The 17,703-nt window shown below is 40.8% G+C and overlaps 1 protein-coding gene across 1 annotated transcript; it reads left to right on the plus strand.

Annotated features, from left to right (window-relative positions):
- Nucleotides 1–1,789: 1,789 nt before the first annotated feature.
- ARF4 (ARF GTPase 4) lies at nucleotides 1,790–13,764 on the plus strand. The gene is made up of 6 exons (XM_086618884.1): nucleotides 1,790–1,879; nucleotides 8,516–8,596; nucleotides 9,054–9,163; nucleotides 11,233–11,304; nucleotides 11,810–11,935; nucleotides 12,809–13,764. Exons 1-6 carry the CDS (start codon nucleotides 1,813–1,815, stop codon nucleotides 12,893–12,895), a joined length of 543 nt encoding a protein of 180 aa, XP_086475010.1. The 5' UTR covers nucleotides 1,790–1,812; the 3' UTR covers nucleotides 12,896–13,764.
- The last annotated feature ends 3,939 nt before the right edge of the window (nucleotides 13,765–17,703 follow it).

Here is a 17,703-nt window from a genome sequence, read left to right on the forward strand (position 1 = left end):
TATCTATTAACGACCTAGCTGTAGTGAGAATGTGCCAGCCCGGAGGTCTAGAAAGTAGCTTATTTGAGAAAGAGTCCTTCAAATACTTTTGTTACACTTATCCTCAGCTAAATTCAGGGAAGCTTAACTTTCCTGGCCCAAAAAAAGTGTAAATACCAAGGGCTCTGAAGAGAAAATAGTTAAGTATTGGAAGCCTAGAACTGCACTCCTTAAAACTGTCAGGAAATTGAAATCTAATAGTTAATCAGGATCATATTAACATCTTAGGCACTAACTAGATTAAGTTAAAATATGACTTATTTGAAACTTGAATTTCATAAAAGTATAACTTTTAATCTTAATTCACAACAGATTTTTGTTTCAGAAGAACATGATTTAAAACTCGAATAAGACTTTCAACATGACACGTAAGAAAAGAACAGCCTCAGTTGAGTCTTGCTCCCAGTAGCCCACTGTTAGGATCTCGTTCAGGACTGTCTTTATCAAGGTGATCCGAGATGTTTTTCTTAAACAAATAAGTGAACAGCTTCTGTTTGAAAAGTGTTAGCTACTGTGTGCTGACGTAGTTTCTAATTAGTATAGGTAGGCTCTAATGCCCTTAAAATTTTTTAGGGCTTCTGATTGAACCAATGCTTCGTTAGCCTAGGGAGCTCGGTTGCTTCAGTACTAAATGCAGCTCGTCTATGTGTTGCCCCAAATTTAGTTATCAACATACTGAGGGCTTTTGGCAGAAAAGAAAGAAGCTGTTACAGCTGGTTACGGAACCAAGCATACCTCTCAAAAAAGGGGCGTGTTTCTAGCAAACCATGGCGTGTTTCAGTTTTATTCCCGTGTTACTTCCCTGTACCTATCTGCTGCTTCCTGGCCAAAAACCCGTGTGCCGTTCTGGTGCCAGGACCATGCCGTTTGCCTTGACTGCCGCCTCGGGGACTGCCGAGGGCCCGGCTCCTAGAAACAGTGTGAGGAAAAGATCCTGCAGGAATCACTGTTCCTGTGACAGGGTTGGTTTCTTTATCTTGTTGGTTTGTTTTTTGGTTTTTTTTGGTTTTGTTTTGTTTTGTTTTTTTTAATTGATCTCCTGCTCCCAGCGAGCCTGTGGCCCTTCGGAAGAGGAGCCCGGTGGCTGTCTACCCCAGCCGAAGCGCAGCAGGAGCACGAGACGCAGTGGGATAAATTACTGGGGCTGGGGGGATGAGCCCGCGGCACGCGTGCCGGGGGTACGGGCGCTCCCGCCCGCCGCGGTGCTGCGGGGCCGTGCCCTCAGCCCGGGCAGCTCCTGGGCGCCCGGCGGACTACGCTTCCCGGCGTGTCCCGCTCTGCACTGCCCGCGGCGGGCGGAAGCTGCGGCGAGGCGGGACGGAGGCAGCGACTCCATTCCCCGTCAGGCGCGCGCGGCAGCGGTTGGAAGCAGCCGGGCGCGCGGCGCGCGCGGCGCCTGCCGGGAGCAGTAGTCCCCGCCGCCGCCGGGCGCTCGAGCCGCGCGGCGGAGGGCGGCGCCGCAGCCGGGGGGATGTGGCGAGCGTGACGTGATTTCGTCCGCGTTGGAGCTGGGGTGGCCGTGGCGAGCGTGACGTGGCAGAGAGCGAGGCAGCGAGCGAGGTTTGCCGGTCACGGAGCAGCAGCCGCCGCCGTTGCTGCCGCTTGCGCCTTGTGATTCGGCGTCGCCGGGCGAACGCCGCGCCTTGGCCGCCCGCCCGCCTCCTCGCTCGCGGAGGGATCCGTGAGCGCCGACAGCTCCGCGCCGCGCTCCCCCTCCCTCCCCGCGCGCCTCCCGCCGCCTGCGCCGCCGCCCAGCCCCGCGCCGGAGCCGCCATGGGCCTCACCATCTCCTCGCTCTTCTCACGCCTCTTCGGCAAGAAGCAGATGCGCATCCTCATGGGTAAGGGGCGACAGCGGCCCGCCGGAGCCCTGCCGCCGCAGCGCCCTGCCCTGCCCGGCCGCGGCCGACGGCAGGCCCGGCCGCCCGCCCGCTCCCTCACGGACGCGTCCTGCTGGCGGTGGGGGAGGGGGAGGACGGCGGGAGGGGGACCGCGGGCTCGAGGCGTGGGAAGCCTGCCCAGTCCCGGGGTGTGTGGGGGACGGGGCGCCTCTGCCCTCTTCCCTTAGGGCTGGCGGGGTCGCTGGAACGTGAACGAGCAGAGAGGAGAGAAGGAGCGGTGGGGGAAGGAGGTGGGATCGGGATATGTCCGCCCTTCCTTTTCCTCTACCGCGTTCTCGTTTTCTTCTCTCTTCTGCCCCGGCCCCTCCCCTCCGCCCCCCGATCCCGCTGCCGGAGGTCGCGGCTACCCCGGACGAGGAGAGGCAGAGCCCCGCTCCCCGGGCCTGGCCGCGGGGCGTGCGCGGCCGCAGCCCCTGCTCCTCGCACCTGCGTTTCCGCTTGCGTGGGGCCGGAGCAAAGCGTCGAACAAAGATCGGATTGCAGCGGGCGAAGCCGGTGCCCGCCGGGGGGGGGAACGCGTCGGGCTGCCGAGAGGGTCCCTCTGCCCAGGCTGGTCCGCGCCGCCCCCGGGGCCGTTGTGCTCTCGGCCCGGGGACGCCGCTCCTGCCCCAGCCCGCTGGCTTCGCCAGAAGGATGTGACAAAGCCCGGTGCCTTCAACACCAGGAGCGTAAAAAATTGCTGTATAATGGCCGGTTTTCGGTAATTAAGGTGTCTGTATCTCCGACGCTTGTGAAAGGACGTTTCGGTATCGTGTCTGTGCGCTTTAATTCTCCTGAACCTCGTGCACAAAATCATAAAACCCTGTAGGTTGCTTTTTCAGTGCTTAGTTTTACTGTTAGCCTGTAATTATTCATTTGGAATTAGATTGTGTTTCTCTTGAAACGGACTGTGTAAGAGTTGAAGCCAGCGGCTCTTGAAGATTCTCACTTTAAGATTCTGGTTCAAAAGGTCAAAGCAAGCGCATACTGCATTCTGTATTTCCTCCTCTACTTCAGCTCTTCTCTGCCTCTTTCTACCCCCTCCTGCAAGCTATAGGTACAAAGAGATCTTAACCCTCAAATTTTTCTCCAATTCTGTTACCAAAGTGAAATATGTTAGCATGTCCTAAGAAATTACATGAAGTGCTTATTTTGGTGTAGGCAGCAGTGGGACTGGATCCGAACTGTGAAACTTCTTGGCACACAGCTCATCCTTAACACTGCCTGGGTATGCACAGCAGACACAAAGTGCAGCTTTTTTTCAAGTTATAATTTCTGTGTTCTCCATACATTTTGTGATGACAGAGTTCTTTATTGCATGCACAGTAATTTTTAGTGTATCTCCTCTGTTTGAAATTAGATACTCTCATCCAATTCAAAATAACCTGAGTAATTTTTGGTTTTGATACAGCTCAGTACATCTGTTGGTTTCAAGGAAGTGATTTGACTGTCTCCCTAAAAGCCAGACTGTTTATATGACTCTAAATGAATGAAGCAACATCTTCAAATGAGCTTGACTGTAGGGTATGATAGTGTCTATGGTATTTGTAGTTCTGTTGCACCCTGCAAAATAATCAAAACAAGAAAGCAAAGTCATACAGATCAAAACAGCTTGGAAGGCTTTAGTTTCTTCATTGATAGGTAATCAGTTCAGCTTTAGGTTAGGTACGAGTTAAGGAGCTGAACTTTCTAGCAGTTCGTTCAAATGCATCTTTTTTAATATATATAATTTTGATTTTAAGGCATTATATTCAGATACAGGACTGGATCAGAGCATGAGACTGCACTGTATTTGTTATGTAGTATAAAAGTGCAAACTTTGCTGTGTTGTGATGAGAATGTATCACGTGACATTGCATAAGACGTAATTCGTTTATACGTGTAACGTGGAAAGAAGCTCTTCATAGCATTCTACATGATATATCAGCCCTCTGAGGGGGGATGTCTGAATGAATACTGGGACTGAAGGAAACTTTTCCTCAAGGTGGTAATTTTCAGTTTATGATTTGAAAATGAGCCATACAAGGCTAGGTAGGCATTTCAGTTTTTGCCTGTAGTACACCAGTGAAGTAACTTTATAGGCTAAGGTGTTTATAGAGAAATATTTAGGGGAAAATACTGTATGGGTGAGTTGATAATGAACATACGATTAATTTATAATTCAATCTTCCTTTTCACAGCCCGCTTCTGTTTCTGCAGAACTCAAGATAAAGTAGAATTAATTTAACTCTTAAGACAGGCTTTGTGTCACTGAGTTCTGCAGGATTGAATATTTCTCATCAGGTACCATTACCTACAGCGAACATGACACACTATCTTTTATATTCTCAAACTACATACATGATAAAAGGTGAACATTTAATGCTATGCTGTTATTGAAATTTTGGTTTTTAAAAAATGCACTTGTATAAGTATTTTTCTGAAATATTAAGTTAACATTCTGAGGAAATGCATGTAAATAATTCTTGCATCTTCTCTGTAGTAACATGAGGGAAAAGAAATAACTGTAGGATACTATTGATTGACTTAAAGTTATGACTAGGCAACCAGGGCATTAGAGTGGAAAAACTGAATCCTAACCCTACGTGTACCTGTCTGTAAAACTCTTCACTCACCGTTTCTTGTGCTTAAAAAAGAGAAGTTACTGATTCATTGTGCACCTTTCGGTATGGTAATTTAGTGTTCTGTGTCTTGGTGTAGTTGTGCAAGTGTTAACTGAGATAATAGCTACTCAGAGCTTCAGAACATGAAGATAATTATTAAATACATACGGGAAAAAAATTGTCAGATTCTTTGGGAATCGTGTCACTGTACAGCACAAAACCATTTAGCTGGTTTTCATTTGGTTTTTATTAATCACTGTTGGTTTGCATGCTGTTGATTTGTGTGTGTGTGTTTTCTCGAGAAAGCTGTATGGAGAATGACTCCTTCATGCCCCCCAAAGACTTACCCAGTTGAAATGAAACCTGAAAGAGCAATAGCATATAAAGGGTAAATAAGAGGGATTTTGAGGGAACAAGTATAAAGGTAAAACAGAAGTGAAGGAATACAAACCTGTGGTAAATTGGGATTCATTAATAATTTTTTTTTTTAAGCTGGCTTTTGATTGTAACATGAATGTTGTGAATCAGTTAAATACAGTAGAAGCTTTTTTTTTCCCCCTTCTCTGATTATGAGGAAACATGAATTTTGGAAGCAGCAATGTGCTATATTATGTGGCAAACTTTGGAAATCTCAGTGTGACAACCAAAATCGGTTGGTCTTGATGGGGATTCCATTTAAAAAGACAATTCTCAATTTTTCTGCATCTATAGTTTAAAAGTTCTGTGCTATGATAACTAAGGCAGATTAATTTTTAGCGACCAATGATCAAAGTAGAAAGTTGGTAGATGAGGAATATGATGTGGTCACAGGGGTGGTGTTCTCAGGGACAAGTGAACTACAAGCTTAAGATTTAGAAAGACGAGTGATAGGCTGTGAATAAGAGGGGTAAGGGACTTAGAGCCGTACTTGTTTATAAAAGCAATTAAAAGCACTGTAGATGTGTTTTCTCTAGCTAGAGGAAGAGGATGTTGGTTGGACTCAGTTTAACGATAAATGGTTGCAAGTGCAGGTCTCTGCTTCCCACCTGTACTTTACTGTAGTCTTAATGCTTTGTGGTACTGTTGACTGTCACACCCTGCCTTAGGAGTCCGACACCTCGGTCTTGTTGGTGGTCAGTCACACAGCGGAGTCGTAGTGAAAATGTAGAATTGGAAATTTACATTATTTGGGGATTTAAGACTTAGGTTTTAATGTTGATAGTTCAATCAACCTAAAGATTATGACATGGAAGTAGCTCATAGATTTATGTTTGGTGTTCCAGTGCAAATGTAAATATGTGTTTATTCTTGGACTCCTAAAAGCAATAGTTACACTTCAGAACAGCTCAAAAGATTAGATGTGATTTGGTGCTCTAAAATTCTTGTTCTAAAAAGGGTGATAAATGGTACATTGGCGTAAGAAATATGACGGAAGCTATGCTCTTGATGACTATTACTTGTTTAGACTTCATAAGACTTGCAGTTTGGCTAAAAGAGGCAGTTTTCGCAAATAGGGTCATGATGATTTGCAGAAGCTGCCTTCCCTTGGTTAAAAGCTGCTGTCTCAAGTGTGGAGTCAGAAGAAGAAAGCACATATCTGTAACTCAGCCTGCCTCCGTGCAAAGTCCAACACCTTAATTAGAATTGTGGATAAGAGTGGATTTAAGCAAAGTCTCTGGGCTTTGTGCTTACATAGCTAATGTAGGCCTCTGCCAACGCTGTTGAGGTGGTGGTGGGTCCTGGCACAAGAGCAGAGTGGATAACTGGCGTGATAATTTCTTAAATTGAGGAAATAGTTTAAAATTCTTGACTAGTTTCTAATTTCTTAACTCTGAGTCATATCTTCAGATGGTTCTCGATATGCTGTGTACATTCTTTGAAATGAGATTGGCTTTTTTTTTTCCTTTATCTATACCTTTAGTATAAACCCTAAACACACTGAAACATTTGTGTGGATAAGGCCATCTTTCTTTCATTGCTAATTGTAACAAATCCTGTCAGTGTTTGTTCTACTGATACCTGTTACAGGTTTGGGATTTTTTTGTGGGGGTGGGGAACGGGGGGGGAATGGAGAAAAGTTTGTGAGTATGTGTAGCTTTAATTGATGACTCTCTAAACAATCTTAATGTTCGTTTACTGGGAAGCTATCGCATATAATGCATGTACACAATATGTATTTTCTTGTAAAGATCTTGGCAACCTACACATGCTCACTTTGAGCTATGTGAGAGTAGTGTTGGGCTTTAAGCATTGTGCTATTGAAAACACTGTTTTTCAGCATAGATGGAGCATTTGAGGGTTTCAGAGTTGACTTAAAGGTTTTTCTAAGGCTACCTGACACTCGACTGGTGTGGGGAAAATGCTAACGTTTACAAGTTTCATGACTTGCAGGCTCTCGTGAAACTTCTGCTACTCTCTGTCTTTTTTGCTTACGCTTGCGTTTGGTTCTAAAAGAGAACAACAGTTAGACAATAGCAAACTTAAAACTGTTAAATTGTAATCTGAGCATTTGGGGAGTTTATTACCTGTCAAGGAGCTTTGGTTTTGATGGTACTCTTTTTCCCCGCCCCTCTTCTTTCATGACATTAATGATTAGAAAACCCTTTTTTTCTGAACACACTATGACAATACCAAAGAAACTGCATTGGTATGTATAATCCTGTTCATAGTGTCAGAATATAGGACAATTATAGATAGGGTTTTTAATTAGTTTGCTGTAACAGCAGTTTATGTCTTGAGAAGGAGGAGGCTTTTTAAGAGTTTGGTTTCATTCTGAATAAGTAGGTAATTTAAAATTCCATTTTATTGCAATGCTAAGGAACCAGTTATATTATTAATAGTCCTCAAACCACTTAAAGCTTAATATATCTCAGTCACCAAGTAGGAAGTTAACTTGGAACACTTAAGAATGTTATCAAAGAAGGATAGCGTTTGGTTTCTTATGCAAGTATTATTTAATTAATACTTTGGGAGTTTTATTTTTGTTTGGGCAAAATTTTATTGACTATTTTTAAGTTTCACAAATAGACATCTTATTCAAACTGTTGCCGTGGTTAAGTGTTTAGTATCCACTGTTTATTTAGGTGCTTCCGTGCTAGGCATTGGATTGTAATGTATAGAATTGTGTTTTGGTTTGCTCTTACGTGTTCTGAAATGCCGAAGGATAAACAGTTGCACAGTTTTAGAAAACTGCAGTGTATGCCTGCCGTGTTGGTGATGCTGCTTAGAAAATGTCTTCGAGGCTCCAGTTTATTTGTTTATTTAAGGATGACGTATTTACCATATAGCTTGCATTGAAAAACAGCAAGCTTAAGTTTTGTTGTAGAAAAAGAAGAGCAAATTTCAGTGCAGAAGGCCTTCTATAATGGTCAAAAGTGGAGACTCCTAATGAAAGCCTACTGGTGGGTCTCAGTGAATAGAAGTGACGTTACAGCCCTTAGGGTATATGCGGAGTTTCCTAATGTATGTGGTTTTGTCAATGCAAAAGAAATGTTTTGTCAAAGGGACTGGGATGAAGGAGCTGAGAGTGTCTTCTATTGATAGTGCCAACTGCTCTTGGTGGAGATGCCTGTGAAACTGGCCTTAGCTGAAGGCTGAGTAAGTGAGACCTTCCCCAACTTGAGTGCGAAGTAGCAAACATGGTCAGTTAGAAACTATGTGCTGCTTGTAGATTGTTGCTAAAACCATCCTGACTTACACAGAAGGAACTTTCCAAGTGAATGGTAAAAATGAACACAAATACTAAGGATGATGACTAGAAACTTGTGAGCCTGTAGGTTGTGGATGGAAGTGTGTTATTGAGCTCGTTTTCTTCATTGCTTCTCTCTCTCAGTGCTGGGTAGAGGAGATGGGGAGAAACATACAGTAGTATATTGACAATTACTTAAGACTGTTTAAAAAGTTTTTTTTCTTCTCTGAAAAAAACCCTAATACTCTGTATGTCAAATGGCGTATTTTAAAATCAGCAGGTTGCAGTTCATGTTGTGAACTAAATCACATTTTCTGTTTCTTCTAGTTGGTTTGGATGCTGCTGGTAAGACAACTATTCTTTATAAACTGAAGCTAGGAGAAATTGTCACCACAATTCCCACTATTGGTAAGATAATCAATTCTCAAGTCTTCATTCTTGTTACTCTAAACCTGTGTTGTACAGATGGACTTCTGAAGAGTGTAGGGATTTGCTCTCTTTGCTGTTGGTGTAAGAATCAAGACAAACATGAGCTTTCTGGTACTGCCATAACATGTCAGGCCAAAGATATATCTAGACCAGAATCCTGTGTCTGACAGTGGCCAGTAGCAGATGCTCAGGAGTATAGGAATCAAACAACATGAACCTTTAGCAGTGTGTGGCTGAAAAACTTGCTGAGCCAAAGCTGACATACTTGAATTTTGTTGATTTTTATTTTTTTTTTCCCCATTCAGTCAATTTTCTAATAAGCGATTTTGTGTGTATTTGGGAGAAATATAACTTAGAAGCAACTATCTTTAACACTATTAGAATTACATTTTAACACTAGCATTAACTATTTCTAACTGTTTGACTCTTATTTTAGGTTTCAATGTGGAAACAGTAGAATATAAAAACATTTGTTTCACAGTTTGGGATGTTGGTGGTCAAGATAAAATTAGACCTCTTTGGAGACATTATTTCCAAAACACACAGGTAAGAGTTCTGAGATGGCAGTTGTTAGACCTGTTTTGTAAAGTCTCATTATACATGAAAAGTTGTCTTCTGTCCCTTCCTTTCAGAAGGGCTCCTCACTACTTCCTGCAAGTTCTAAGGGATACCCAGAATTTGTTCTAGTTGAAGCTGGTTTGTTACCCTGAAGGCTTCAAGTATAGCCATGAGTGTAGCCTGGCAAGGATGAAGTCCTTTAGGATCTACCAGTGTTCTGTAATGTCCCAGATCAACTGTTTTGTTTGTGAGGAACTCTTCAACTTTACTATACCCGTGCTTTGATTCGTTTGATCTGGCTTTGTCTTATACATGAAAAATGTTATTGTCTAAATGCCTTCTACATACTCTTTTTTTTTCATAGTCATAGAATGGTTAGAGTTGGAAGAGACCTTAAAGATCATCTAGTTCCAACCCCTCTGCCATGGGCAGGGACACCTTCCACTAGATCAGGTTGCTCAAAGCCTCATCCAACCTGGCCTTGAACACTTCCAGGGATGGGGCATCCACAGCCTTTCTGGGCAACCTGTTCCAGTGTTTCATCACTCTCATTGTAAAAAATTTCTTCCTTATATCTAATAGAAATCTCCCCTCTTTCAGTTTAAAGTCATTGCCCCTTGTCCAGTCACTACTTGTACTTGTAAAGTAGGCCCCTTTTAAGTACTGGAAGGCTTCTCTAAGGTCTCCCTGGAGCCTTCTCTTCTCCAGGCTGAAAAAAACAACACTCTCAGCCTGCCTTCGTAGCAGAGGTGCTCCAGCCGTCTGATCATCTTCGTAGCCCTCCTCTGGACCCTCTCCAGCAGCAGAATGTCCTTCTTATACTGGGGACTCCAGAGCTGAATGCAGCATTGCAGGTGGGGTCTCACGAGAGCAGAGTAGAGGGGCAGAATCACCTCCCTCGACCTGCTGGCCACACTTCTTTTGATGCAGCCCAGGACACGGTTGGCTTTCTGGGCTGCCAGTGCACATTGCCGGCTCATGTTGAGCTTCTCATCAACTAACACCCCAAAGTTGTCCTCCTCAGGGCTGCTCTCAGTCCATTCTCTACCTAGCCTGTATTTGTGCTTTTCTAATCAGCTTTAAAGTATATAGCTTTTACTGTGCTAGATCAGTGTATTTAGTACACTGAGTATCTAAAAATACTGTAAAAGATTTTGTAACCAATTGATTAAAAGCGTCCACTTCATATTGATGTGACCGCTGTCATTTTCGGTGACGTAAATGTCATTCTTTCCCTTGGTTCCCAGTTAGTAAGGTAAATTGCTTACTAGTGTTAGAAAACTTCAGGAGTGACTGGTCTGTGGTTTTTTTGCTGTATCAAATGTAGAGTTGTTTCCGAGAAACTTCTGTGCAGCGTAATGCATGTGATTGGGGCAGAAAAATTGAGATGTCTGGATTGATGAAAAGGAGCTAGCAAAGTATTGTTGTGAATAGAGTAACACGTAATTTCAGTTCCTTATTCAACCCTATTACTAAATATATTTAAGAGTTGGCTTTTGGTTTCTTAAAGAGAATGATAAAATGTAAGGTTTTCAGACTGAAATTTTAAGAGTAAATAGTATATGTAAGGAGACACTTGAAAAACAGAGATGCCATTGGAAATACTGTTTGGTACAAACTTTTTTAAACAAATTCAGGCCTTGCTTTAAGGGTGTGCGTTTTTTAAGTGAAACATGAGATGGTGAAGCACTTGTGATTCTCTTGTTGCATTTAACATGATACAGTGAGTGAATAAGGAGGGGGAGAGTTTGCTTCTGGAATTTTGCTGAGGTCTTTTTTTTCTTTTTTTCCCTTCAAACTAATGAATCCCACACTAGTCTATAAACTGACTTTTGTGGTGTTTACCTTTTTTATTTAGATCACCTAGCTTTATTTGCAGTTGAAACTTACTATGTACTTGTTCAGACAGGCATCTTGCATTGCATAAACAGAAATTTCTGTCAAATTTGCTTACCTAAGAGAGGGCACAGCCACAATATTCACTGTGAGTCTTTTTGTTTTTAAAATAGTACTGCACGTTTACATTGGCTTTTCAAAACTGCTTAACATCTTTACAGGGCCTCATTTTTGTGGTAGACAGCAATGACAGAGAGAGAATCCAGGAAGCAGCAGCAGAGCTGCAGAAAATGGTAAATATCAATAACTTTCTGAAATATGATTGTTATACTTTTGTCATATTTTTGGATGTGCATCAGCTGCCCTAAGACATTTAGGATTTTAAAATTTTAGGGGGTTTGTACAGTGCATATTATCTTGACATAGTGCACTGAGTCGTAACTACCACTCTGTAAAGAGCTTTAGCTCAAGAACTACTAATGTGTTAAACCTTTCGTTCCTTCATAAAACCTTAGTAGAAACGCAGCAGATGAAGAAAAAATTATGGAAAAACAAATTAATGCTAAGAATTTCAGCAGCAAGTTGCCAGTAAATTTAAACTGCCTATTGAAAGAATGTTTCTGTACTTGTAGAAGTTCTGTGGGGTCCTAGTTAAATTTCGCTCAGTACTTACTAGTGACTTCAGAAACGAAAATGTCTATAACCCTTAAATCCGTATTTAGTTTTCTTCAGTGCTTGTTGAAGTAATTGAAGTACTTAACTAGGCTAATTTAATAACATGACCGTTTTTTCCGTTAGCTTCAGGAGGATGAGCTGCAAGATGCAGTGCTGCTTCTGTTTGCGAACAAACAGGACCTGCCAAATGCCATGGCAATCAGTGAAATGACAGATAAACTAGGTCTTCAGTCTCTGCGTAACAGAACTGTAAGTGCTAAACTTCCTGGTTGCTGAGCTCGTCTTCCTTTATTATTTATCATAAACATAATCTCACTTTAAAGGAAAGGGAAGTTTTCACCTCTCTCTGTAGAGAGATGCGCATACGTGCTATTAAAGCCTACAGCGCATAGTTTAAGGTCCTCACTCAAAATAAGTTATTTAGAAGTATAATCGAATGCGTACAGCTGTTGTGGGTGTTTCATCTCTCACCTTTTCCTGGAAAAATACAGATATTCCTGGCTGTCACTGAAATACAGCTGTCAAACATTTTTGACAAAGTGTGCGGTGGGCTTTCCTGATTTCCCAATACTTGCTATTCTGGGGAAGAAAATGCATTCTGCTTTCTCACTGCTACAAAGATAGGAGGAAATTAAGTTGCTCCTGAATCGTTCTACCTGCACCAGCCTTTAAGACCTAGGGTTGCTTCACATAAACCACCTATTCTCTGTAATACTCCCTTAATGTCTATATGTTGACACAGATTATATTGATAGAAGATGTGTTAGAGGTATGTTAATTTAAATCATTACATGTCCATTTCCTGAAGAGCAGTCTTTCAAAAACAAGAAGCTAGTTTTCAGCTTATAAGCCAAAGACAAGTTCTGTATTTGTTTCTTGATGCACTAAACGATGTCCTAGCATTTGGTAGATCAACACTGAGTTTTTTGGATAATGCCTGAGACCTCATCTACTTTTAAAAACTTATAAAAATACTATGTTCAATATTGACTACTTATGGCACAAAACAGTGTTTAAAGAACAATATTTGAGTGTTTTATCTGGCTGTCACATACTGTGATAACACAGCTTGCATTTTGTCAGTTTTTAAGTTTAATCTTTGTCTGTGTTCTGCTTTGACAGTGGTATGTCCAGGCTACCTGTGCTACGCAAGGAACTGGTCTGTATGAGGGACTTGACTGGCTGTCAAATGAACTCTCAAAACGCTAACTCAAACTGGATGGCTCTTTCACCAGGGACATGTTTGATATAAGTGGTCTAGGCTTGTTACAACAAAATTAGTTTGCATCTTGGTTATTACAGTATCTGGAACTGATATTTGGGCAGGATATTACAGCGTTTCAACTTATTTTGTTGCCAATTATTGCTTACCAAGCTACGTGTTGCAAAGGTAGCAATATGCTTGGGTAAAAATCTCCTTAACTTGGAAAAAGTGTATCTTCTGATTTTATTCCCCGTTAGTCTAAATGCCTGAATATAGTTATTGTGACATCTTTAAGATCTGTTTTGAATACTCTTTTGAGCCCAAATAAATTAATGTTTTAATTTTTTTTTCTCCCTGCTATTTTTAGTTTACTGATGCCCTATTTCATTCCTCAGACAGTCTGCTGATTTAAAAATGTAGCATTCCATATGTATTTATTTCTCTCCCTTGCCAAAACGAATTCCTAATACTGCTTGTTCCAGCCAAGGAAATGCTCTAAAACACTATACAAATCTACTGCACTGAGGAACATTTTATTAATCCTTGGGTTCTGTCAGCCCAACTTGCCTTTGTGTGAATTGGATTTGATGGGTAGAATAGTTCTGTGCTGGTTGCGAAGAGCTCATGTTGAGGTTGTTTTTAATATTCAGCAGATTGTCTTCCTTTATATTGTATCTTTTTTTTTTTTATGTTGCATGTTGCTTTTTGGTATCAGCCTGACTATTTTTGCCCAGTGTACAATAGTTCTGCTGAAGTTTTACTGTTTGTTGGTGAACATATCTTCATAAAGAAATTTTGGAAAATTCATCAAACTCAATGGATTAGTTTCTTCATAACCCACTTGGAATTATTCCTAATAAAATGATAAAATGTATAGTTCTGTGTATGCTCTTCTTGATTCCTGAAATAGTTGAACTGCAAGTTATCACTTATTCTTTTTACGTATACTGAGCTTTCCTGCAGCTTGAATGCGAACATCAATCTCGCATTGTCATTTGCTTGGAGCTCTGTAGAGCAGGACATGGAAGGTGGACAACAAAGTTGTATACAGTGCAGTAGAGTAGCTGTCATCAAGACGTACATAATTCTGTAAGTGTATTTTGAAGTTGTAAATCTAAAATTCCTTTCAAGATGTCCAGATATGAAAATACTAACAGTTACAGAAATGGTAATAAAACAAATACGAACTACCTGAATAGTATGCATGTCTGTTTCATAGTTGTATCTACATTTAAAAACTTTCAACATGGGTTCTAGCAGGAAAATCACAAATTCTATTGAAGTTAACTTGAACACTTGTGCAGGGATTTAGTCAATATTATGTTAATGGTGATAGTCACCAAAAAAAATCATCTCTACACAACTGCTACTGTCGGCTTTCATATTTCTGCCTCCTTATACCTCTGTAGTTCACAAGACTTAAACATGTTTTTTGAGGCTGCTACTAATGGGCATTTTAAAATCTGTTTTTCTATTACCTGTCTGCTGTACGGATGCAAATATGGCTCAATTTTTCAACTGAAATATTCTAATCTATTAATTGTTTGTCTTTAGGATCCCAAAGCATGATTTCACTGCAGTTTTAGGCTGAGCACCTCTCTCATTTTTAGCTCAGGTCTTGTTATCCTTGCTACAAGAAATCCCAGTGACAAGGTTTGGTAGACTGAAGCTAGCTTAGGTTAAGAGCAGCTTCCAAGGCAGCTTCTGCCGAAACTGAGGTTTAAGTTTCTAGGAAGTGCTGTTACTGTGAACACAACTAACCAGAGAAAATTCCAGAGCTCTTGAATACGGTCATTAACTGTCTTCAATATGTAACAGAAACCCAGGATACAGTGTAAGGTGAGTAGGGTTTTGTTTTTACCTTTAATGAATTGCTGATTACTTATTAACCAAAGTTGATATATCCATGCATTGGGTCAGTAGTTGTTCATATGCATATTTCTAGCAATGCAGTTACTTGAAACAACCCTTAAAAGGAACACCTTGTTCAGAAGAGGGCTGGTCTGTAATACAGATTGCATTGGTAGTCCCAGTAGGTTAAAAAGAACCAATGCTTGTGACAAATCAAGTGCCATCTCCTCTTCAAAGGAAGAAGTTAGAGGTAGACTTTAAGTAAAAAAGCAGATACTTAGAAACAAATTAGGCTTATTATCTTGAAGGAAATGTTCTGTTTGGTAGAGATGAAGATTTTCTTGGTTTAATTCTTTTGAATGCTTTTAAGTAGTTAAATACTCAGGGTTAGGTAAGCTCTGTTTAGCCACTACACTTTTGAGTTACAGCATGTGTATAGAAGTTTGTATTTCAAAGAGTCGCCATGCTTTACTTTGTGTACCATTAGGTTGCAATTATGATATAAAGAGTAATTTCACAAAATTAAAATCAGAAAGTAGTAAAGATCTTGAGCCTGATTTAAAAGTGATGAGATCTGTGTGAGGAGTTAAGGCTACATCTTACACTGACGTGTAGTAAGACAAAGTCAATAAAACTCTAGAGTGTAATTGAGTAGTCACTGTAGTGTTAATCAGAGCATAGAGAGGAACTGAAGAACGTACTTCAATCTTCCTGTAAATAAATAAGATCACACTTGACTTGATCTCTGTTACTAAAATGGCGTTTGCCTCTACTCTGTAAGGCTGTAATCTTGGAAGCAAGGTCTCTGTTACGCAGTTTATTCAATGTAATACTAAGCTGTGGAAGGGACAAGACACTTGATGGGCGGTGGAATAATGTCACAATGACAGAAGTGAATAAACTTTCCCTCAGGTTATTATATTCTCATCAACTGTTCTCAATTCTCTAAACATTTTCAAGGTACACTCTAGATTACATGTTCTTGGTTCTAAGCAGCAGTCCCAGGGGTTGGTGCATGTGCTTAGAAAGTCACCTTGTCTTCAGATGACAAGCATAAAGTAGTTAGTTATGCACGTTCTTACTGGCTATGGCTATGAGCTGAAATCCTGGTGGCTTTCTTTTTCCTTTGGAGTTAGTGCTACTTTTGTAGCTGGTATTTGTCTGTTAGTGCAAGAACAAACTTTGTCCTGATGAGTTGGGTTTTTATTATGCTGCCTTATCTCTTTTAGTACCAGGATCACATGCAGTATTGAAATCTGTATCATATTCCATTAATATGGCTGTCAGTAAATTCATTAGCTGTGTCGGTGACACTTTCTTAAACAGATCAAAGAAGATGAAACGCTTCCATCACTGGCTTTTATTCCTTTTTGAATTACTGAAACACAGAGGATAAATTGTACATCCTCTTCGTTAGTTAGAGGCTGATAATTTGTATGCTAGTCTTACACAAAAACAGTACAACTCTACTACTGTTAAGGCACTGACTTATTTAAGACATTGTGGGTAGGAAAAAAAAATACTTCTGTTGCTTTGTGGCGTTCTTTAAAATAGTTATTTTCTGGCTAAAGCAATCATAACAGTGACCTATATATGTTGTATATCAGCAACAATGTATAATGCAGCCCTGCTCTCCTGGAGAGCAGATGAAATTCTCATGAAGATTCAATTTTGTCGTGTCTGTTAAGAGGTTAGATATACTAACTTTGTTTGTGATTTCCCTGTCAGAAGTCAAATACCTGAACTAAGCTGTTGTTCCAGAAGTTCAAAATCTTGGACAGGCACAAGGCTGCTAAAGATTTGCTCTTCATTCTACTGTAAAGACAGGAAATCCTGAGTTCTAGTAGCTGAAATTTTTCATTGTGTAGCATCAACTCCTGTATTCAAATAATGGGTAAGTTCTACTGCACTGGGGAGTCAGTCTAGCAGTATTAATATACTAGAGTTTATTTCAGTGTATCAGATGGCCAGCTTAACTACAGAGAGCAAAACACTGAAGAATGAGTGTGTTTTCTTTTATTTGGCCATACGGACATAATTTATCCCTTACATGTTCAGTACATGTGTGATTGGCTTTTGAGGTTTTTTCCTAACATTAGGAGAACAGTTTTGCATGAATATTCAGATGAACATACAGACCAGAGCAAAAGGCTTGTTTTCATTTTCTCACATGTAACTGACTTGATCACCAATCGTAAAACAAATAGTAGTGGATATTTGCTGTTTGTTTTTTTAAAAAGCCTTTTAAAAAAGGCTTTATGAATAACATAATCTAGAACTTGTTCTGCAGCTATTTTGTAGATAATCTGCAGACTTTGGTTCAACTGTTTGCAAGCAGAACATAAATCAGTTCTAAATGCATCAGGAATTGGCAACAAATGCTCCAAGTGTTTCTACTTCCTTGGTTTGTTCTCAGTGTTTTCAACCTATACCCATAAAACAATGTACTGGAGGCAATAGAATGCTTCGAGGGCACTTTCAGCATTGGTGTGGCTTGTGTAAAAGTGGTTCAGGGATTTGCCAGTAATGAGAATTCAGAGCACAGTTTGCATTCCCTTGCTCATCTCAGTAGCCTTTATATTAAGATCTGAACAAGAGCAATTTGAGTGCAATATAATGAAACCTTGGACATCACCTTGTCCCAGCACATCTTTCCCACCTTTATCAAGAGTGGTATTGACAAGGGACTTGAGTAAGAAATGACATTTGATATGCTGCTCTTGGACCTACCATAAAGCTTAGCTACCAAATGTGTCATGCAGTATGCAGAAAGCCTCAGGTTCTGTTAAGGGATCTGATGCAAATTCTAGGAAAACTGAAATGTTTTAAGCTCTTCTTCTTACTGGGTGGAAGTTGAAAGTCTTGGAACATTTTTTTTTTGATGCTAGGAATGTGAGAAATGAGGCAACTACACAATTAATTTGAGGTGTTGAAAGATCTGACTGCTTAGCATGTTGGGTAT

The sequence above is a fragment of the Tauraco erythrolophus genome, chromosome 12 (assembly GCF_009769465.1).
Source record: "Tauraco erythrolophus isolate bTauEry1 chromosome 12, bTauEry1.pri, whole genome shotgun sequence".
Taxonomy (NCBI): domain Eukaryota; kingdom Metazoa; phylum Chordata; class Aves; order Musophagiformes; family Musophagidae; genus Tauraco; species Tauraco erythrolophus.

Excerpts from the sequence above, each read along its gene's own strand:
- ARF4 (XM_086618884.1), top strand. The coding sequence starts at position 1,813 with ATGGGCCTCACCATCTCCTCGCTCTTCTCACGCCTCTTCGGCAAGAAG. Across the intron at positions 11,305-11,809 it reads CAGCAGAGCTGCAGAAAATG|CTTCAGGAGGATGAGCTGCA; the intron begins GTAAATATCAAT and ends TTTTTCCGTTAG. Across the intron at positions 11,936-12,808 it reads AGTCTCTGCGTAACAGAACT|TGGTATGTCCAGGCTACCTG; the intron begins GTAAGTGCTAAA and ends CTGCTTTGACAG.